The 22,603-nt window shown below is 51.2% G+C and overlaps 1 protein-coding gene across 1 annotated transcript in view; it reads left to right on the plus strand.

The window, feature by feature from the left end:
* Positions 1–22,603, plus strand: part of KCNH6 (potassium voltage-gated channel subfamily H member 6) — a 145,169-nt gene that overhangs the window by 65,557 nt on the left and 57,009 nt on the right. Inside the window, exons 3-4 of the mRNA XM_056863319.1 lie at positions 6,027–6,182; positions 10,813–11,021. Of these exons, the coding sequence (XP_056719297.1) occupies positions 6,027–6,182; positions 10,813–11,021 (365 nt within the window). The remainder of the gene's footprint in view (positions 1–6,026; positions 6,183–10,812; positions 11,022–22,603) is intronic.

The following is a 22,603-nucleotide window of genomic DNA, read 5'->3' on the forward strand; positions in this document are numbered from 1 at the left end:
TATGTGTGTGCTTTATGCAAACTCAGTTTGAAGAGAGAGAAAACAGGAGGAAGGGGGGTGATTCTTGACGTGCATTTATCTACATGGGTGTCACGTCAAAAAGGAGGATTCCTGCACCTGTTTATGTACACAGGGGCAGTTAATACTGCCACAGGTAAAATACCTTTATTTGGAGCACTTCACTCTGACTTTTCTCCCATGCTTTTTAAATATCTACATGAAGTGGCCGGGAGAGGTCATCTGGAGATTTGGGCTGGGTTGTCCCCAACATGTGGTGGTTCTCAGCTCCATCTCACACTTCCAGCAGATCTCAAGGAGGCTGTGGAACCATGAACTGGTGCCTGGAACCAGTTTTGGGATTGATGAGGCTAATAAATTGATGCTTAATCCTAACAGGACTGCTGCTGGTGGGCAGATCCAGGAACGGAGGCATCTCCCAATCTTGACAGGGCTGCGCTCCCGCCTAACAGAGCCGCTTGGGAGTGGCGTTAGATCAAGGCCTCCTGTTTCTGGCGAGTGCGCCAGCTGCGGGTCTTCCTGGGCAGGAAAGACCTTGCCACTGAGGAGCATGCCCTGAGTCCCGGGAACATCTGGGTTAGAATACTGCAATGTGAGGTTCTTCAGCTGCCCCCGGCAATCCCAATAAGTCGCTTGCTCAGACAGGAAAGTATGAAGCACGTAAACGTTTATTGAAGAGCAGGTAGGAATACAGCTTGAGCACAACACGGATTCAAAGCTGCTAATGGCAGCCAGAACTACAAAGCATAACTTTAAGCATGACACTATCCCAGGTGCAAAGTAAAACAGCACGAGAACCAAGAGATAAGAAAGCCGGGTGTTAAGCAGGACAGCTGATTAGCCGTAACACTGTGAGGCTCGTTAGAGCCCAAGGTCGGGGCAGGGAGGGAGGATAAGGGACTGCGCTGTTTGTACGGTACATGAAAACGAAGCTACTAAGCAGCACTAGCGAGCGAGAGGCCGAACTCATGTCAAGAGCCTGGCTGCTTGACATCACTCAGAGCAACAAACGTCACCCAGTTGTCAAGTCAGGGAGACCTTAGGCAAGACCCTGACACAATGAGCTTTATGTGGGGCTGCGCTGGAAGAGAATCAGTAAGCTACGAACAGTACAGAAAGCTGTGGCAGGAATGGTGACCGGAGTGGGTTGTAGGCAGGGTCACCAACTCCAAGTGGGAAAATCCCTGGAGATGTGGGGGTGGGCCATGGGAAGGGCAGAGCATGGGGAGGGGAGAGCTCAGTAGGCACATGATGCCATGGAGTTCACACTCTTAAACTGACATTTTCTTCTTGGGAACTGCTCTCTGTAGTCTGGAGATCAGTTGTAATTCCAGGATAAATCCAGGCATCACCTGGAAATGGCAACCCTATGTAGGGATGTGACATCCCATCTCCAGACTTAGAAACTAGAAATTTCACATCCTACACACTTCTTTTGTGTTTTCCCCTATAATTTTTATAATTGAGGTTTTAGGGACTGCTTAGTCTCCTAGAGTTCAGTGAGAACAATGCTTGGACTCAGGGTGCCATGTAGGATTATCAGCTCTGTGTTGGGAGATTCCTGGAGATTTGGGGGTGGAGGCTGGGGTGGGCAGGGTTTGGGGAGGGACCTCAGTGGGGTATAATGCCACAGAGTCCACCCTCCAATGCAGCCATTTTGTGCAGGCAAACTGATCTCTATAGTCTAGAGATCAGTTGTAATTCTGGGAGAATTCTGAGTTGCACCTGGAGATTGGCAACCCTAGCTTCTAGTCAAAGGAGACCTTACATTTGGGAAACATATCTTGTGTGCGGGACTTCCCATTTTGTACTGCCTTCTGCCTATCAGGTTAGAACCTGATTTGCCTTATTCTTAAAGATACTGTAATCATTAGACATTTAGCTCAATCTTAAAATGACATAAAATGTTACTTTTATCACAGTTATTTTGTCTGATTGTAGGTTTGTTATCTACCTTCCTTACCACTAGCTTCCTCAAAAATATCAATTCCTAATTATATTATCCACTCTGCTTTTTGGTTAGGTTGCATGTTGTATATATGGAACCAAGATTCATATAATTCAAAAAAGCTTTCTTCTGATTGCATAGTGTGCATCTCCTGCAGAATCATACAATCATAGAGTTGGAGGGGATCACCAGGGTCATCTAGTCCAACCCCCTGCACAATGCAGGAAATACACAACTATCTCACACACACACACACACACCCAGTGACCCCTACTGCATGCCCAGAAGATGGCCAAGATGCCTTCCCTCTCATCATCTGCTTAAGGTAATAGAATCAGCATTGCTGACAGATGGCCATCTAACCTCTTCTTTAAACCCTCCAGGGAAGGAGAGCTTACCAACTCATGAGGAAGCCTGTTCCACTGAGGAACCGCTCTGTTAGAAAATTCTTCCTAATGTCTAGACGGAAACTCTTTTGATTCAATTTCAACCCGTTGTTTCTGGTACAACCTTCTGGGGCAACAGAAAACAACTTGACACCATCCTTTCTATGACAGCCCTTCAAGTACTTGAAGATAGTTATCATATCCCCTCTTCTCTTCAGGCTAAACATACCCAGCTCCTTCAACCTTTCCTCACAGGACTTGGCCTCCAGACCTCTCACCATCTTTGTTGCCTTCTTCTGGACACTTTCCAGCTTGTCTACATTTTCTTAAATTGCGGTGCCCAAAACTGAACACAGTACTCTAGGTGAGGTCTAATCAGAGCAGAGTAAAGCGATACCATCACTTCTCATGATCTGGACGCTATCCTTCTGTTGATACAGCCCAAGATCCGGTCCCCGCAATGGGCTTATCTTGTCCTTGTTCTTACTCTTACTCTGTACATAGGAAAAGAACCCTTTTTTGTTGTGTTTAGCATCTCTCGCTAGCCTAAGCTCATACTGAGCTTTAGCTTTCCTAACTCCAGCCTCTTCCCTATCACTGATTTTTATTTTATTTTTTGGAGTGGGGAGTAGGTTTTTCAGACTTTTGGCATTCAGTGACAAGCTTCTGGAACAACTCATCATGCACATTATGTCAGGCCTTTGCCGTTAGCAGGAGTAAAGGCTCTTGACATGAGTTAGGCCAGTTTCTGGCTATACATCAAGTCCTTGGTTCTCATGCTGCTGCATGAGTGCTGGATGGTGCTGCTGCACTCGTCTTGTTAGTGGCTTCCTAGAGGCACCTGGTTGGCCACTGTGTGAACAGACTGCTGGACTTGATGGGCCTTGGTCTGATCCAGCAAGGCCTTTCTTATGTTCTTATGCCTGTAAACGTCTGTGTACAGTTTTGCTCGTCCTGTTTTCCACAGCTGCTCTAACGTTTAGTCTTCCTTCCTGGGAATCACTTATCTCTGGGTTGCTCAGCCATGTTTACCTTCGCAGCCTGTAGTGCTTTTAAACATGTAACCTGCCTATATTCGCCATTACCAGCCTCACCTGCCTGTGGACAGTCAGCTCTTAAATCTGCCTTTTGCTCCCAATAAAGGCTTACTGCTTCAGATCTACCTGTCTGGATGAGTTTGCTTATGGGATGCTAGGGACAGATGCCTGATCCTGACATTAGGCTGGTAATCAGTTTTTGGGCTGTGGTGCCGTGTTCTCCCCAACACCATGGGTGAAGCTCCGGACACCAAAGTGTACCGCTGATACCGCTGATTCCTGACCAAGAGCCGGTAGATCCCAAGGTACCGGACGAGGAACCTAAGCAACCGGAGAAGCCAGAGGAGGCCCCCAAGTTGCCGTTGGAGCAACCGCGGCCTCAAGGCACGGACGGAGAAATGCCTGGACTTCCGGATGTTCGTCCGCTGCTTTGGCTGGAGTCTCCTCGGCCATGAGTGTCTCCACACGTTAATACCCGGTGGCAGCGGGGAGTGGGCTCCGTCTTGCCAGAAGAGGACTGGGATTTTACAGTTGGCTCTCGGATGGGAGCGACGGGGGCTTCTGAGGAACCACCTCTGTGGGGCACAGGATTGCGCCAGACACGGAAGTGGCGAGAAAGGGACAAGGACTTTCAGCCCCAGGAGCAAAAGTGGCAAGAGTGGGACGAGGACTACCTACGCCTCCAGCATCAAAACCATGAACTAGTTGAGCAGGTAGCTACGCTGTGGGGCTTATTGGAGGGACTTTGGCTAGAGGTGGACGAGCTACATTGAGCACGCTCTGCTCTGCCCGTGGTGGGACAGGTCCCCATGGTTCCGCTCGTACCCCAACAACCTCTACTGCTGCAAGCGCCCGTACTCCCGCCACCACCTCCCGCCAGTCACTCCTTTGTTGAGGGGTTAAAAAAAAGGATGTTGTTTTCCAAAGGGAACACCAATATGAACTTCATGCATATGGCATTTTCCTGGTTATAGTTAGTTAGTTAGGAACACATTTGCAGGTCATCTTATTGATTAGTTGAGAGGGAATAATTCTCCAGAACTGTAAAATTCATCATTTTGATAAGTAAGTGTTAAGTGCACAGTCAGTAGAAACACACTGGTCACTGCATGAGTAGAGCAGAAGAAGGGGGCTTAGTCAGTAATGATACCAAAGATAAAACACCAGAATGTCTGATGTGGTGATTAGAAAAGGTTAGCCAAAAGTAGGGCAAGGCAGGGTGATTTTCTGCCTTTGGTCCCTCATCTGTACCTGCTTGGGGGGGCATGCAAGAGGGCTGCTGCCGGCTGCTGCCACAATTCCAGTGACACCCACGGTGGGCACCCGCTGCAGGTAGGCTGGCGGCCAGCAGCAGTTCCGGGCTGCCGTCCTTGGCCCTCTTCTCTCACCCTTCCGGGGGAGGGGGGGCTACAGTTTTCACTGTAAGGAAAATCCAATGGGAGTCCTGGCAGCAGGGGACTCTGAGCGAAGCCCCCGTTCTGCTCACCACGGCTCTTCTCACTGCCCAGTTTGGCCTCGACCAGGAATCCATTCTCTGGCCAGAGCAAGAAGCATTTAGTCTCAAAGGCCTTCTCTTCTTCCTTCGGGGGTGGGGGGGACAGGGATGGAACTGCAGCTTTCACTGACTCCGGATTAAAGGTACTTTGCCATAGGATAAGTTGTATTCTTGTGGAAATGAGCCCTAAGTGCTCTCAGCGATGTGAGAAGATAATATAAAATACCAGAAGAACTGAGATGACTCTTCCATGAAGTTTCCCACATATGGGAAGACGCAGTTGATCCTAAAGTTAAAGAGTAACCTAAAACCAGCGTCCTATCCACCCCATCTGGAGAACACGGCCACGTTCCCAGGCTAGTGCCAGCAAGAAGCGTCATGGTGGCATCACGAGTCAGATGATTGAATAAGCAGCAGAAAGAAGCTGCACGGCCACCTGGTCACTTCGCAGTGGCGCTCAGGCTTATGTAGTATACCAAAATTATAAGTAACTCTGGTACCTTAATAAACTATATTGCTAATTCTATGAGATACCCTAGAATGGAGCAAGTTAGTCCTCTTAAATATGCTGAGATCGTCCATGTTGTGATAATGCTCATTTCACCGCACAGGAGAATGCTTTGATAGGGTCTCTTGGCTGGGGGAAATCACCCCCAACTATCCTGTCGCTATCTATGATGGCCATATGAGGAGGCTCTTGAAAGGCATGTTAAAAGTATAGTCAATTCAGGGGGAGTCCTGGCATGGATAGGAGCCCCGTGGCGCAGAGGGGTAAGCTGCGGTACTGCAGTCAAAAGCTCTGCTCACGTTCTGAGTTCGATCCCAACAGAAGTTGGTTTCAGGTAGCCGGCTCAAGGTTGACTCAGCCTTCCACGTCGGTGAAATGAGTACCCAGCTTGCTGGGGGTAAAGGGAAGATGACTGGGGAAGGCACTGGCAAACCACCCTGTAAACAAAGTCTGCCTAGTAAACATCGGGATGTGACGTCACCCCATGTGTCAGGAATGACCCAGTGCTTGCACAGGGGATCTTTACCTTTACCTTTTATCTGGCATGGAAGGATACCGGAATTTGTAGTTATTTATTTACTGTCGGGCTCATTTGTCTTTGTTCATTTTGTTTCTTTCTCCTTTTTGATGGCAGCATCGTGTGTCCGGTGTCTGGTGGATGTTGTCCCAGTAAAAAATGAGGATGGCGCTGTCATCATGTTCATCTTGAACTTTGAGGATCTGGCCGCTCTCATTGCCAGAAGTACCCGGCAGAGCCTGCACCACCGTCTGTCCCAAGGATGGCGAACAGGTGAGAGGCCCAGTGTGGCCCCGCATTCTCCAGCAAGGGCGGCAGCGGGCGGGAGTTATGGGGACGGGTCAGTGGGGGAGAAAGAACAACAGGTCAACAGTGGGGGTGGGGGAGTCAGGATTTTCTCTGGAACTTGGAATGCATACAGTTTAAAGTGTGGACAGGATTTTTGCTTGGAGCCATCGTATACAGAAAGAGTTGTGATCATGTTGCCACTTGTGGGGGAGTTTTTTTGTCTGAGAAATACTGTAAAAAAATTGCCACAACTGTGAGCCACAAATGCTCTGAAATGGTACTAAGAAGAAGAAACAACAAAGGAAGAAGAAATAAAGCAAATCCTACATAGAGAAGGAAAAAGAAAGAACAAGGAAATTTTAAAGCATAGATCTTCACATGAATATCACAAGCCCTGGTAGCTGACCATGCCTCTCGTCAGCATGTACTAATGTACGAGGCTGGGGGAGAGGGCCGTTGATTGGTGCCTTGACTAGTATGATTCCCCACTCCTCCACATGAGCGGCAGAGGCTAATCTGGTGAACTGGATTGGTTTTTCCACCCCTCCACACGAAGCCAGCTGGGTGATAGGGTTGCCAGGTCCCTCTTTGCCACCAGCGGGAGATTTTTGGGGCGGAGCCTGAGGAGGGTGGGGTTTGGGGAGGGGAGGGACTTCAATGCCATAGAGTTCAATGGCCAACACGGCCATTTTTCTCCAGGTGATCTGATCTCTATCAGCTGGAGATCAGTTGTATTAGCAGGAGATCTCCTGCTACTACCTGACAGTTGGCAACCCTACTGGGAGACCTTGGGCTAGTTACGCTCTCTCAGCCTCACCTACCTCACAGGGTGTCTGTTGTGGGGAGGGGAAGGGAAGGCAATTTAAAGCCGGTTTGATTCTCCCTTAAGTGGCAGAGAAAGTTGGCATATAAAAACCAACTCTTCTTCTTCCCTCAACTGGAGATTTTATACTTCTGCTTAATACTCTTACTTGTCACTGTGGACATTAAAAGAGGACAGAAACAACTGTACAGTGCAGCAACAAAATCCCACCTTCTTCTAACTCAAATTTATAACTTTGCTTTTAACAACCTTGGGACACCCAAGGCAAACACTTTGACTTGAAGGGGGGGAAAACATAACCAACTCTTGATTAAGACTCTTCGTTGTTCCTCTGCATCTCTGCTGAGAATTGTCCAGGTCTGGTTTTGGAGACCTGGCCCCATAGGAGACCAGCTACCCAAGTGAGACTGTTTTTCCTCCCAATCCCACACAAGGCCTGCTAACTCGGAGGCCTTCTTGTGTGTGTGTGTGTGTGTGTTTTGTGTGTGTTTTGTGTGTGTGTGTGTGTGTGTAAAGGGCCATCAGGCCGCTTACAGCTGTTGGGCACCCTGTCAATTTGGTTAGCCCATTAAAGAGACAGACCCAGCGGAAACTAACAAGACTGAAAGGGCCCAAGAAGATGAGGTCATAGGCCAGAGCAGGTGAGAATGAATTTGGTCAGGAAGCCCTTCACTGGTTCTACTCCAGGCCCTTTCGGCTGTTTTACCCGCATGTCTCTCAGGCAATCTGGACAAAAATGGCTTACACATGTTCCCTCATAGCTCTCCAACCAAAAAAGGAGTCGAGACTTTTTTTAAAGTAAGAAGGGAATTCAGTTAAGGAGCAGGACATATTTCTGATAGGAGGGAGGGATATGCAGACCTGTAGAAAACTCAGAAGCTTCTGGGTGTATCCTACAGCAAATGAGCTAAATGATCCTGTTCTGAGGAGTCCTCTTTTCTCCCCTTTCCCTGCCTCATTCGCTCCTTCTCAGCCATTCACCAACCTCCTTTTTACCAGCCTCCTTATCTTCAGCTATATTTCTTCATTTACTTCATTTATATCCCACCTTCCTCCACAGAGCAGCTTACATCGTTCTCTTGAAAGTACGTGACTAACCTAAAATCACCCAGAGAGCTTCCACCGCAAGATGGGGATTCAAACCTGGGTCTCCCAGGCCCTCCTCTGAAGCTCTAACTGCCACCCCACACTGGCTTTCTGAGCCAGGCCTAGCTGAGCCATGCAAGACGGGTGGTATCAAGTCACCCAGAGGTTACTCTCAGGCCTAGGGTGGCCAACCTCCAGGTGGCAGCTGGAGATCTCCTGGGATTACAACTGATCTCCAGGCAACAGAGATCTGTCCCCCTGGAGAAAATGGCTGCTTTGGAGGGTGGACTCTGTGGCATTATACATGGCCGAGGCCCCTCTCTTCTCCAAACCCCGCCCTCCTCAGGCTCTACCCCCAAAATCTCCAGGAATTTCCCAGCCTGGAGATGGCAACCGGAGCCAGGCCTGGCCCTGAGGAGTCTTCCCTGGAAGGACCCTGCCCCCTCCCACTGCCTTTTACTCAGAGAAACCCTGTCAAGCTCTAACCACTACACCACACTGGCTTTCATAGGGTGGCTGCTGTTGGACAGTAGCAATCAGACAGACCTAGCTGAGTCATGCAAGTCGGGCGGTATCAAGTCACTCAAAGGTTGCTTTCAGTTTAAAGGGCAACCCGCCCCCCTTCAGCGGGCTCCGCTGAAGGGGGGCGAGCTGCCCTTTAAACTCATCTGAGCCTCCCAGCTGGGAGGCGCAGATGAGTTTCAATGACAGCCCCCCCTTCTGCGGGCTACCCTGAAGGGGGTGGGGCTGTCATTGAAACTCATCTGCGCCTCCCGCCCGGGAGGCGCAGATGAGTTTCAATGACAGCCCCCCCCTTCTGCGGGCTACCCTGAAGGGGGGGGCTGTCATTGAAACTCATCTGCGCCTCCCGCCCGGGAGGCGCAGATGAGTTTCAATGACAGCCCCCCCCTTCTGCGGGCTACCCTGAAGGGGGGGCTGTCATTGAAACTCATCTGCGCCTCCCGCCCGGGAGGCGCAGATGAGTTTCAATGACAGCCCCCCCCCTTCTGCGGGCTACCCTGAAGGGGGGGGCTGTCATTGAAACTCATCTGCGCCTCCCGGGCGGGAGGCGCAGATGAGTTTCAATGACAGCCCCCCCCTTCTGCGGGCTACCCTGAAGGGGGGGCTGTCATTGAAACTCATCTGCGCCTCCCGGGCGGGAGGCGCAGATGAGTTTCAATGACAGCCCGCCTCCCTTCTGTGGGCTACCCTGAAGGGGGGGGCTGTCATTGAAACTCATCTGCGCCTCCCGCCCGGGAGGCGCAGATGAGTTTCAATGACAGCCCGCCCCCCTTCAGCGGGCTACCCTCAAGGGGGGGGGGCTGTCATTGAAACTCATCTGCGCCTCCCGCCCGGGAGGCGCAGATGAGTTTCAATGACAGCCCGCCTCCCTTCAGGGGAGCCCGCTGAAGGGAGGCGGGCTGCCCTTTAAACTGATCTGAGCCTCCCAGCTGGGAGGCGCAGATCAGTTTAAAGGGCAGCCCGCGCCTTTCAGCGGGCTCCCCTGAAGGGGGGGCCGAATTGGCCGAATTTATTCGCGAACTCCCGAACTCGCTGAATTCGGGCCCCCCCGTTGCCCGCCAGATTTGAGTTCGGATCCGTCCGAACTGAAAATCACCGAATCAGGGGAAATTCGGTTGATTTTCAGTTCGGACCGAACCGAATTGACAGCCCTAGCTGAGAGTGTGTGACTGACTCAAGGTCATCCCACAAGCTTTTATGGCAGAAGGGGGCGGGGGTTCACACCTCAGTCTCCCGGGGGGCCCCTCCAACACTCTGACTACTAGTCCATACTGGGGAGTGCTGGGGTGGCGGTTCCAGGTACTACAAGAAGAAGCAGAAGAGTCGGTTTTTATACCCCACTTTTTCTCTACCTTTAAGGAGTCTCAAAGCAGCTCACATTCCCTTCCCCTCCCCACAACAGACAAGGAACAAAGACACCCAAAGTGGGGAGGGGGAAACGGGACCCATTTGGAGAAGGAACATTCTGAGGGAGATGAAACAGAGCTGGGCAGTGAGGCAAAGGCCCGCAAAGACATTTCCCATCAAGGTCTCTCCCCTGGTGTTCTGCCCAGAGAGACACACCCTCTTCAGGGGCTCCTTGTCCCTGACCCAAAGCCAGGGGATCAGCATCCTTTCCGCCTGGAGCTGGCTGGAGTTGGGGCAGGGGGAAGGACCTAGAGCTGGCGGCCAGCAACAGGAGTTATCACTGCAGGGCAACGGCCCTCTTTTCTCTGCACAAGTTTCCACTCGTAGAGGCTGCTCTTGCTGCTGCTCAGCATGTAGTGGGCAGGATGATCTGAAAGAAGAACTGAAAAATTAGCAGAAAGACTTGGGTCAAACTTCTCTTGCAAAGCCCGTCCCACTGGGATTCACAGAATTCGTCCAAGCAAGGAGAGGGAAGCGGCCCATGAGCCGCCAGGCCTTTCTGTTGTGCCCTGCCTCGTTTGGAAAGGCCACTCTTGATTCTATAGAATGAGTCTCTTTTATTTCACAAAAGTCTCCTTCCAGCAAGCACCAAACTGAAATCAGGCCATCCTATTAAAATGAGCCCTACAGTCCTCTTTGGCCAGTACCCTTCCCTTTGCAGTAGAAAGTGAGTCGTTTGGACTTTATGCATGCATGTGGGTTCTGGCACTGAAACTGCCAATTGCCAACTCTGTGGGCCACCCAACTAGACTGTATTTTAATTCCCTTTTTTCTCAGAATCTTCCCAGATCAAGCCCAGCCAGAATTCTACATCAGACTCTGATCTTATGAAGTACAGAACCATCAGCCAGATTCCACAGTTCACCCTCAACTTTGTGGAATTCAACCTGGAAAAACATCGCTCGGGCTCTACCACAGAGATTGAGATCATCGCACCACACAAGGTGACAGAGCGGACCCAGAATGTCACAGAAAAGGTCACTCAGGTAGGTGGTACATCAGGCACACCATCTGGTGAATCAGCTGGACTGGGAGACAGAAGTGCTGGCAAGGGGAGGGGAGTGCTGATTTTTGCCTTTCCTACAACTGCTGGGGAACATTGATTAACTGAGCATTACTTAACTGAGGTTGCTGGGAGAGGACTGCGATTGAGGGACAGTGGGTGCTTGTACCCTAACTGTAGCCTTCTAAGGAGGGATTTTTGTTGGTGATGTGTGGAGCTTGCGTGTGAGAGGCGGAGGCTATGAGCATTTAAATTGCAAATTCCCCTCCTCACCAGAGGGTGAGGGCACAAGGGCTTTTGCCCTGTGGCTCTTAGCCTGGGGATTGGGCCTAGGGACCCTATAGGGTTGGGAAAAGGATCCTGTTATTGGGGCAGAGTAGATTTGTGTGCCCTGCATGAGTACTGAGTGAGTTAAGCATCGGTGTGAGTTAGCAGCAGGGCAAGGAAGCCAGGGCACAAGGTTCTTATTCTGTATAGGAAGATGGCAGGGTATAGAGGCCAGGACACTTTCATGTCCAAGTTAAAACACCAAAAATAAATGATTAAAACACCACTTATGAAGCCAGGAAGCCAGGGGGGGGGCTATCCAGTGTGCTGCATGGAGTGTCACATGTATGACTATCTGCCTGCTGGACAGAAGTCATGGGTGTGTGCTCAGTGCAGGGAGCTCCTGGCTCTCAGGGAGCAGAGCAAGTTCACTTCTTTGAGACCAACTGGAGGAGCTGAGACAGGCAGAGAGAGAGGTGGGTAAGGACTCCAGGGATCAAACAGTCACATCCCAGTCCTAGGGTGACTGCTCCCTGCCAATCACAGATGATGAAGCCCTTGGGGAAGGAGGTCATCTCTCTGAGGTAAGGGGATGTGGTACCTTAGAAGGGACCCCTCCCTTGGTGGATGAACAGATATCCCCTCGTACTGAGGATATGCCTCTGAGGGGAGGGGGGCTTCTTGTAGTGGGAGATTCAATCCTTAGAAATGTAGATAGCTGGGTTTCTGGTGGGTGCATGGATCGCATTGTGACTTGCCTACCTGGTGCGAAGGTTGCGGACATTACCTGTCATTTAGGTAGTCTGGTAGATAGTGCTGGGGAGGAGCCAGTGGTCGTGGTGAACGCTGGCACCAACGATGTGGGGAAGTGTAATCTGGAGATCTTGGAATCCAAATTTAGGTTACTAGACAAGAGACTAAAAGTCAGGACGTCCAAGGCAGCTTTCTCTGAAACTTCATAGTCATGGGATAAGAGGACAAGTCCTCTTATGGATTGAGAGCTGGCTGAAAAATAGGAAGCAGAGAGTAGGAATCAATGGTCAGTTCTCACAATGGAGGGATGTGAGATCCTCAGGGATCTGTGTTGGGACTGGTGTTTTTCAACCTGTTCATCAATGACCTGGAGTTGGGGGTGAACAGCGAGGTGGCCAAGTTTGCAAATGACACCAAATTATTTAGGGTGGTTAAAACAAAATCGGACTGTGAAGAGCTCCAAAAGGATCTCTCCAAACTGGAGGAATGGGCATTAAAATGGCAAATGAGATTCAATGTGAGCAAGTGTAAAGTGATGCATATTTGGGCAAAAAATCCCAACTTCACATATACACTGATGGGATCTGTGCTGGCAGTGACAGACCAAGAAAGGGATCTTGAGGTGGTAGTAGATAGCTGAATTAAGAGGTCAACCCAATGTGCGGTTGCTGTGAAAAAGGCAAATACCATGCTGGCCATAATTAGACGAGGAATAGAGAATAGAACTGCTGATATCATACTGTCCTTGTACAAATCTATGGTGAGACCACACTTGGAATACTGTGTACAGTTCTGGTCACCACACCTAAAAAAGGATATTACAGAGCTTAAGAAGGTGCAGAAAAGAGCAACCAAAATGATCAGGGGACTAGAGCAACTGCCCTATGAGGAGCAGTTAAGACGCTTAGGGCTGTTTAGCTTGGAAAGAAGGCGGCTGAGGGGAGACATGACAGGGGTCTATCAAATTATGCATGGTATGGAGAGAGTGGACAGGGAGAAGTTTTTCTGCTTCTCCCATAATACTAGAACATGGGGTCATCTGCTGAAGCTGGAGGGTGAGAGATTCAAAACAGATAAAAGGAAGTATTTCTTCACACAATGCATAGTTAAACTGTGGAACTCCCTGCCCCAGGATGTGGTGATGGCTGCCAACTTGGAAGGCTTTAAGAGGGGAGCGGAGATGTTCATGGAGGAGAGGGCTATTCATGGCTACTAGTCAAAATGGCTACTGGTTATGATGCATGCCTATTCTCTCCAGGATCAGAGGGCAGGCCTATTGTATTAGAGTGCTGTGGAGCACAGGCAGGATGGTGTTGCTGCAGCCGTCTTGCTTGTGGGCTTCCTGGAGGCACCTGGTTGGCCACTGTGGGAAAAGACTGCTGGACTTGATGGGCCTGGGTCTGATCCGGCAGGGCCTTTCTTACCACCAGCCGTTTTACTCCCAGGACAAGAAGGAATAAAATGAAATGCATCCAGATGCAATGGAGCAGATTGCTGGTTTTTCACTCCAGATAGTCTTCTGGACATTTGGTGCATCTAATATGTACAAAAATATGGGAGGGGAAGAAGAGAGTTGGTGAGGGGCACTCGTCCAGCCCTGTGTTTCAACGCATTAGATCTATTCTCCATTAATTTGATTGTCAGTACGAACCAGTGTCTCCAAAAATGCCATGGCCGAGAGTAGCGCGGAGTAGCGCGGGGCCAAACCATTCCACCTTGCCCTGCTTGGGGGTTTCCTGGACTCAGGATATTGGACGAGGCAGAAATTTGATTTATTCTGTTCTTAATGCAGCCTGATGGATTCTTCAGCCACTTAATCAGATGGCTTTACGCTTTCTGGCAGTCAGCATCCCAAGCTCTGAGAAAGCCCCTCTGGGGCAGGATGCTCCCCCCCATCCCCCACCCATGCCTTATGTATCTGGAGACCTCGGAGCAGGGGTGGCACGCCCAGCTGCATACGTAGGGGCGCTGCTAGGCAACGGGCCTGATCAGTCATGACACCATCTTGTCAATACTGGGTCGTTAGCTGGCAGGGAAGTGACGGGTACACAGCTGACAGGCCGGGGGGGGGGGAGGGCAGTCAATGGACAGGCTGTTGTCCGAGATCTGCATTGCTTGTAAAGATCAGCTCCATTTCCCTTTAATTCTGCAGGAGGACGCCTCAAGATCCTCTGTCTTTTTAATATCTGATGTATGATGGAACCCGTAATATTCCATTCATATTGAAAAATGTGTCCCCCCTCAGTCTGTGCAGTTTAGTACACACTCAGTTTAATGGAACGGTTTTTCCTAGGCTGAAACCACACGTGCCGTATGCAGAGCAGAAAGGCTGCGACACGGCAGTAAATCACCGTTCCTGCGTGGCTGGCAATCAAGGCAGCAACTGGGCGTTCACATTTCTGCTTTTCACACCCACGCACCAAGTTGGCCATCCTAAGCAGAGTTACACCCTTCCAAGTCCATCTCTGTCTGAGGTGGCAAAAGTTAGTGGAACCGATGTACACTTAAGCATGATGCTGTGGTGTGCTGCGTCCTCACAAGGCAGCGCCAACTGCTTTGTGGATTAACTGCTTGGTTCACAGCAAATGGAGAAAGAGGGAGGAGAAATGTTTTGAGGGGGCTGTTTTAGGGGACTTGTTGATATTAAAGAGAAGCTAAGCCTCTTTGCCCAACAGAAGGGTAGGTAGCAGTGGCAGGAAAAAGAACGTGGCGCTCATGGTTGTGGGGAAAGGTTTGGAAATGTAGGGCTATAACTCATTGTCCTCTTGACAGCAGAGCTCTAGTTTTGATGAGAAGTACAGTGAATCATAATGATTAGGAATGAGCAGGTGGAAACAGACTAAGGAGAATCCAAACTGAGCCACACCCCCTTTCCAAAAGGTTGGGCAGGTTCCTAATCCAACCCAGTTTTTTCCAGTGATCCATGAACTGCCCAAACATAGAACATAAGAAAGGCCCTGCCGGATCAGACCCAGGTCCATCAAGTCCAGCAGTCTGTTCCCACAGGGGCCAACCAGGGGCCTCCAGGGAGCCACTAACAAGACGACTGCAGCAGCCCCATCCTGCCTGTGTTCCACCGCACCCACAATAATAGGCCTGCTCCTCTGATATTAGAGAGACTAGGTCTGCGGCATGACCAGTATCCATTCTAACTAACAGTCATGAATACCCCTCTCCTCCATGAATATGTCCACTCCCCTCTTCAAGCCCTCCAAGCTGGCCGCCATCACCCCATCCTGGGGCAGGGAGTTCCACAATGTAACTCTGCGTTGGGGGGTCGAGGGGGTCCCGCGGCGTCCCGCCCGGCCTCGGCCAGCTTTTGTTGGCGGCGCGTCTCCCGCGAGCTCCCTGGGCGGCGGCCGGGGCCCGTGGCCGCAGCCGGCTGCTCTCGGGAGGCCAGTCGCGGGCGGCCCTGGCAGACTGTCCGGCCGCGGGCGGGCGGGCGGGCGGGGAGGGCGGAGGCGGCCCCACCGGCCGGGGAGCGGCGCGCGGCTCGGGCGGGCCCTGGGGGGCCAGCGCGGGGCGGGGAGGAGGGACGGAGGGACGCGCCAGGACGGACGGACGGACGGACGGACGGACGGCCCCGCTGCCTGCGCCGCCGCCGCCGCCTGGCCCGCACTCGCGCCGCGCCCGCCCGCCCGCCGCCGGCATGAGTCTGAAGCTGGCGCTCCAGCCGGTGAGTGCGCGGCGCGGCGCGGCGCGGCGGGGGGGGGGGCTCTTCCTCGACGCCGGCCGCGCGGGGCCGGGAGGGGAGGGGAGGGGAGGGGAGGGGGGTCTGGCGGCTGGAGCCGGACGGCTGCCGCGTGGGCCGGCTGCCCCGGGCGCCAGGAGTGCCCCCACTCCGGCAGGGCGCGGGCGCCGGGCGGCCCGCGGGTCGGGGGGAGAGCCGGGCCCGACGGGCCGGCCGAGCGACCCCGAGAAGGGCGGCCGTCCGGGGGGGCTTTGGCAGGCAGTCCCGCTGAGCCGCCACCCCACCTGCCGGGGGAGCAGCCCGGCCAGGCCCTGCGGCGCACCTGGGGCGCCTGCAGGTGACCCCCGTCGGACGTTCCCATCGCAGGTTGAAGGGGGCGCGATGCCGGCCCCGAGGCCTCCTCTGCGAGAGGCAGCCCAGCCTCGCTCAGCCCCGCTCGTTTCAGCGCTGCCAGGCAGCCTCGGCATGAAGGGAGCCGGCCCGGGCTGAGCAGCAGGAGGCGGGCGTGCCGCCGGGCGCGTGCAGAGTGCCGCCTCTGGCCTCCCTCGCCAGCGGCGGGGCCCGCAGCTGCTCGCGGCTCCTCGTTGTCTTCTTCTGGATCGCGCCTTCTGTGCGTGCTCTGAAACCCACGCCCAGGGACCCCGTGAATTATGCTACATGGTGCGCTGGAAAGAACACAACCCCCCCCCACACACACACACACACAGTTAAAGGGACACTTTCACTCCATCACAAGAAATTTGCATGTTTGGGGATTCCACAGAGCTCTTCAGCAACAGCTCTCCCCATATCTGCTATCCTTGCGGTTGCCGTGCTAAAAACATTTTCCACCAGGAAGGAGAACAAGTGCCGGGACTCAGCCCTGCCTTTATGGAGGGGGTCTTACAGAATGGATGTCCGGAAAATCCCTGTTTGGGCCCAAATCGTGTAGACACCAACACAGTTCAACCTGTACAAGAAAGCATTCGGTGAATGGTTCTAATTTTGACACATCCACAGTTTTATTGAGGTTGCTGCAAACATTACTTTGGTCTTTCAAATGACCTTTGTATGGCTTTTGCTATGTTTTCATTATAACCCTGCATTATTTGCAAGGTAAATTTGAACTATTTGGAAAAAAGGGGTGGGGGTAGGGTTGCCAGTCTCCAGGTGGTGACTGGAGACCTCCTGGAATTACAACTGGCCTCCCGGTGAGACCAGATCCCCTGGAGGAAATGGCTGCTTTGGAAGGTGGACTCTATGGCATTATACTCCATGGAGGTTCCTCCCCTTCCAGAATGCCACCCTTCCCAGGCTCCACCCACCAAACTGGCAACCTTAGGTGGGTAATAGAAATGGACAGAAGTGTTCTGTAAAACTCCAAGGCAGCCTTCACATACAGCCACTTGCTTATGCGTACGGACTTCCTCTGTAGGTCCCTCCATCACCTTTATTGCCTTAGAGAGGTCTTGTAGATAAAAGAATGTATCAAAATTCATACTGCGCTGTGAACAGCTCCTGGAAGAGAACCCCACAAGCCAAAAAGCTTGATAGGAAACAGATATGGGACAGTTTGTGCTGTTTGTCCAAATATTATATGGGTTATGTGAGAATAAAATTAGAAAATAGCTGAGACCATTCTTGATGAACTGATGAATTCCTTTTCAGAAATTTCCTTCCAGCTTCACAGGAAAAAATCCAGAGCTGTGTTGAGAATATGTGTTGTCCAGTTCCTGTCCCATGCCTTGTGGTGCAGAGGAGGATAGCTTTTGAACCACACAGAATTCTTTATCAGGCAGGGTGAAAGGGCAAGAAAGCTGGCTGGCCCACACCAAGGATGTGGTCTGGCCAGGATCTAAGTCCAGAGGACAAGCAGCTGCCCCAGTGAACTTGGGGGAAAGCTTGGTATTGCATGTGTGCGTTGGGGGGTAGAATTGTGTCTAAGACGAAGTCAGTGTAGGTGTTTGTGGTTGGAGCATAAGAGAACCAAGAGCAAGTGGTATACTTTGGTGTACTTTGTGGGGAAAGGAACTGTGCCACAGCCAAGACTTCACTGGTACAAAGAGTTACCAAAAAAAGAGGGGAAATGTGACTGTGGAAGCAACCCTAAGCAGGTCTACGTGGAGGAAAGTCCCCTATTATTCAGCTGGGCTTTATGCCCGGGAAAGCGTTGTTATTGTAGCAGCCTGTAGTATTTTCAAGGTTCCATTCGTACAAATGTGTAAATGGGGCATTTTAGAGAGAGAATATGGACAAAACAGTTCCAGCAGGACTTTGCCTGTTCAAAATATTTAGTGGCAGGCACGTGTCTCCAGGATTTGTCTATTACGGGCTGTCAGCCTTTAATCTGATAATACAAACGAGATAGTTGTAAGTTCTGTTCTTTGAACTAAAATCAGCAAACCAGACTGAAAACTTAATATTTTATTGAAAAAAGAAATAGTCCTGTTTATTAAGCAGTGTGCTGAAAATACAAGCATGTAAAAATCAACCCTATAGTTACTGTAGAAACAAGTGCTAAAATTATCAAAAATTCTTAGCATTTCTTAACCATATTATAGTAAGTAATTTTTCAGGTTATTGTCTCACTGCTTTTAGTGATTTTCATATAAGCGCAAGTCACACATATACAGCAATCTCACCTAATCTTCCTCGGAGACTTCCATCCAGAGAAATCTGATTTTCCTATTATGGTAATGCATTTTTATAGAAAAATATCAGTCTTATCTTACTGTAAATCTCTTCTGTTTTAATCATATGATTATGATCTAGATAAGCAGTTGGTTCTTAACTATGTATGATATAATCAACAGGTGTATATAAGATAATCAGACACGTGCATATGATAATACATCTGGTATGTCCTTGTTATCTTTTCTAAACTTTACCTCGAGCGGTCCATTCCTAAAGGCGGGGGGGGGGGGGGGGGAATAGGTGGCAGGCAGAGGCAGCACAACCATCCCATCTTGGTTTGCTGCCAGCACAGCAAGCCAAAAATTAAGGAACAGTGTTTTTGGAGAAAAACCCTGTGGGAACTTCCCATTGAGTTCCACGGGCTGTGCCACGATTTTGCAGGCATATCTCAATGCCTGCAAAATGGCTCCTTGCCAGCCTGAAAGGGGTTAGGAAGCTGCCTAAACGCAGCTCCTCCCCAGGGAATGCCCCCAGGACGCTGGCATGTGCGCTCGTGCCAGGCATACACTGCTGGGAAGGCAGCATTGGTGCAGGAGGCTCGCTCTGCTGCGTGGCACCCTGGGGCCACCGTATGTCGCCCTGTGCTACCATCTGTGCCAGTTTTCACGGCATAAGTGGCATGGACGCCGGCGTAGGGGTCACGCTGGTTCCTGTGCTGCTCTGCCCCCCCTTTCAGGATTGCCCGGTCTCTGTTAAAAGGCAATTAATCTAATTTTTCTGTAACTGTTTCAATTAAATGTCAAAGATTCATGTAAACCTTATGCAACCAGAATTCACTGATAGTTGAAAGTGCATGATCTCACAGATTTCAGAAAACATGCATGATTAGCAAGAAGGGTGGTAATGCAATCAAAATACTGCAACAAATGTAAGCTTTCCCCCAAAAAACAGTGGATTAGACAATGCTGGCTGTCCCCAGCGGTGGCTGTGAACTTGTGCTGCCTTGAACAAGTGACGGGGCTCCACAACCGACCCACTGTGGCACGGGTGCCAAGACGGCTGAAATATTCAGACCTGCCCTTTTTCACCAGTTAGCCCCATGCCCACCATCGAATAGTGAGAAGTGAAGGGTTTTGCCTGACACCAGTCAGCTCTGAATCCAGAGAAGCTGGCCAACATTATGCACACCTAGTCTGGCTCCGCCCCCTTTTTCCTAGGGCAGGACACTCTTTGGGGATCACATGATTCTTGCATTCTGCCCTCCCTGCTGGCTCTTGGAACAATTGCTTTCGTCTCCCCCCATTCCCACTGTCAAGAGCCACATAGTTGGCCTCTTGGCTCTTGATTGGTGCTTTCGTTTCTGTTCAGGGAGAAACTATTGATGGGTTTTGATCTGACTCCACCATGAATGCCCTTTGCAATATCATCTCTCCAGCCTGGATGTGGGCGAGAGACAGAGCGAGAAGAGCCCCCAGAGGAGAGACAAGCAGGCCCTGAGGAATGGGGCAGGGAGCTCAGTGTGGGGAGGGGCTCTGCTACGCTGGCAGCATCCTCCGAGGGGCTCCTCTCACTGGGCACCAGCTCTCACTTGGAGCAGCCTGTTCCTGGGAAAAAAAACCTCCCCGTACGCCAGGTTGCTTCGCAGTGCTGGGCTTCTTCCGCAGATGCTTAATGTTGTGCAGGGGAAGGAAAGAAGAAACTTCACCACTCGTTGGTTTCACTCCAATCCAAGTCATGTATTATGGTCCAAGATCAGCCAACACAGGAGCACTAGCTAAACACAAATAAAACATATAAAAACAATAACAATTCTTAACCATTAAACACTAATGTCAGCGATACAAGGTGGTTAAAAAAAGACGGAAGCATCTTGCTTCCTGACTGGCTGGGACAAAGAGCATTATTTAGCCACCTTAAGGGTGGGGGTCTCGTTAAGGCCACCTGCAAGAAGAATGGAGCTATAAAATTTATCAGATCTTCCTGGAAACTTGGATAAAATTGGAGTAATACCCTTATTTGAATGAATACCCTTATGACAGTGAAGTCATATGTTCAGCAGCTACAGCCCCATTCAAGTGGCAAAAAACACAAATGGGTGGGAATAAGGGATACCTAAATATATGCCTTGTAGCTGAGCTGAAGGTAGAACATTGAAATGGGTCAAAGTAAATTCTCTGTGGTATTTAGAAAATTCTAATCCACCAAGGTAATTTGCTGGAACAAAATTTTGGCCCTGATTCCCTATTGCTGCATAAAAGTGGCCTGGACTCTATCAACTTGAAGAGGTATATCCGAGATTCTTTGTCTGATTGTTTCTTTAGCTCCCAAGAACCCAAGATGGCAGAGAGCTGGAGGAGTAAACCCATAAGATTGTAATTTCCTCTCAATGGCTTCTGCCCAGCTGAATGAAAATTATCTGAGAGAATTGAAAGGAGCTAATCCAAGAGGATTCAAGTTTAACTTAAGCCACAAGCATGCCACTTGGTACCAATTTCATGCTTCCGGTGACACCGTTCCTAACTCTCTTGTGAGGCGAGGAGGACATTAGAAACACAGCACGGGGACATCAAATCTATATCTGAGAAATGTAGATAGTCTTGCTTCCAGGGAATGTAAGTCTTTGTAGAGTCGGATCTGTGCTCCAGACGAAGGCTGAGGGTGTCACCTTGCCCTGAAACTCTATGTTAGAAATAGGTTTTTGCCTCTTTGCCACTGTGAAGTGAATCCACAAAGGTGCCAAGGCAGCAGCAGCAGCAGGGCCGTTCCTGGTTTGGGGGCACCCTGGTCAAGGGCCGCTAGGGGACTCTGAGCAGCAAGGGCCTGTTGCAGCTCTCCCTGCTGCCGCCGCTGCCACATACCCTGCTTGTGACCCCTTCCCGTCCAAATCGTATGCTCCTCCCCCACTGCCCAGACCCCCTTACCCTGCCCACTCACAAGCCCTCCCACCGCCCACTAGCATGCCAACCTTAACGTCTGCCCGCGTGTGGCGCCTGCATCCACGAGGGGAAGATCACACGCGTGGTGTGCCGCCACGTGGAGCCACCATCAGAACGCTTTTCCCATAGCAAGAGAAATGTGCGTGGAGGGGGGTGGAGGGCAAGAGAACGTGAGCAGGTGGTCAGGAAGTGAGAAGTCGGAGCGGTGTGGTGGGTATGGCAAAGGGCCCCCGCCGGACACCCTGGATCCTGGCAGCTGCCCTGCCTGGGGGTACGCTGCCGCCAGCCCTGCACGGATGCTTTGTTTCCTCTGACTGGCAGGGGTCTGACGAAGGCTTCTCCCCCCCCCCCCATCACCGTCTTCTTGACCTTTGAAGTGGAGATTCTGGGGACTGAACCTGCAATCTTGTGCATGCAGAACAAACGCAGAGTCTCACACAAGGCCCTGGATCCGGCACAGTTCCTTTCCCAGAAAGCAGATGACCCTATGCCTGCTTTTCAGTGTCCCTGGGTTCTTTGGATTGAAGGGGGGTACCTCTGTTGTGTCCAGGGGTGGGGGTGGATGTGGTGGGAGGGGGAAGGGGCACCAAAAAGGCCAGTCCTCCTTCCTGCACGTTAATTAACAACGTCAGCATTCCATTGGGGAAATATTGTTGCTGGACAATTTTATTTAATAACCATTCTAAACAATGAAACACACATAAAGTTGCAAATTATGAACAATATTATTGGGCTGTCATCCCCTGGGCAGCCTAACCCTGGGGGAGAAGGGGGCACTGCCCTATGGAAGAGCCGCCTGGGTCTGCAGGAGCTCTGGAGGAGCAGGCAGGAGGAAGGACATCCAGGGCTGGCTCCTTCTGGGGAAAAGGCCCTACTCAGGAGTAAGCACAGGGAGGCAGAGAGTGGCTAGGGGAAGGGAGAGAAAAGGCCCCAGCAGAAAGTAGCAAGGAGGGGAGCAGCTGGGGAGGAGAGCAGCAAGGCAGGTTTGGGGGCTCTGCAGTGTGGAGAGATCCAAGCCTCTCGGGGGAAGAGCAGCAAGGAACACACACACACACACACCGTGGCAGTCCGGCTGCTTTGTGGCTTAACCCCACAGGAGGGGTGGAGTGAGCAGGAGCTAAAAGGACCCCGTGAAGGAGCCACGCAGAGAGAGCCAACCTGGAGCCTGGGTGGGAGCAGGTGGAGGTGCTAACTGGGAAATTGGCCTCGCTGAATGGCGACTGTGAATCTCTGGAACTGGCGTTGTAAGTGATTTGTGCAACTAACGTGAAACCTCTGCAAGTCCTGGGTGCTAGCTTGTCCTTG

This window comes from Euleptes europaea, chromosome 18 (assembly GCF_029931775.1).
Source record: "Euleptes europaea isolate rEulEur1 chromosome 18, rEulEur1.hap1, whole genome shotgun sequence".
Taxonomy (NCBI): domain Eukaryota; kingdom Metazoa; phylum Chordata; class Lepidosauria; order Squamata; family Sphaerodactylidae; genus Euleptes; species Euleptes europaea.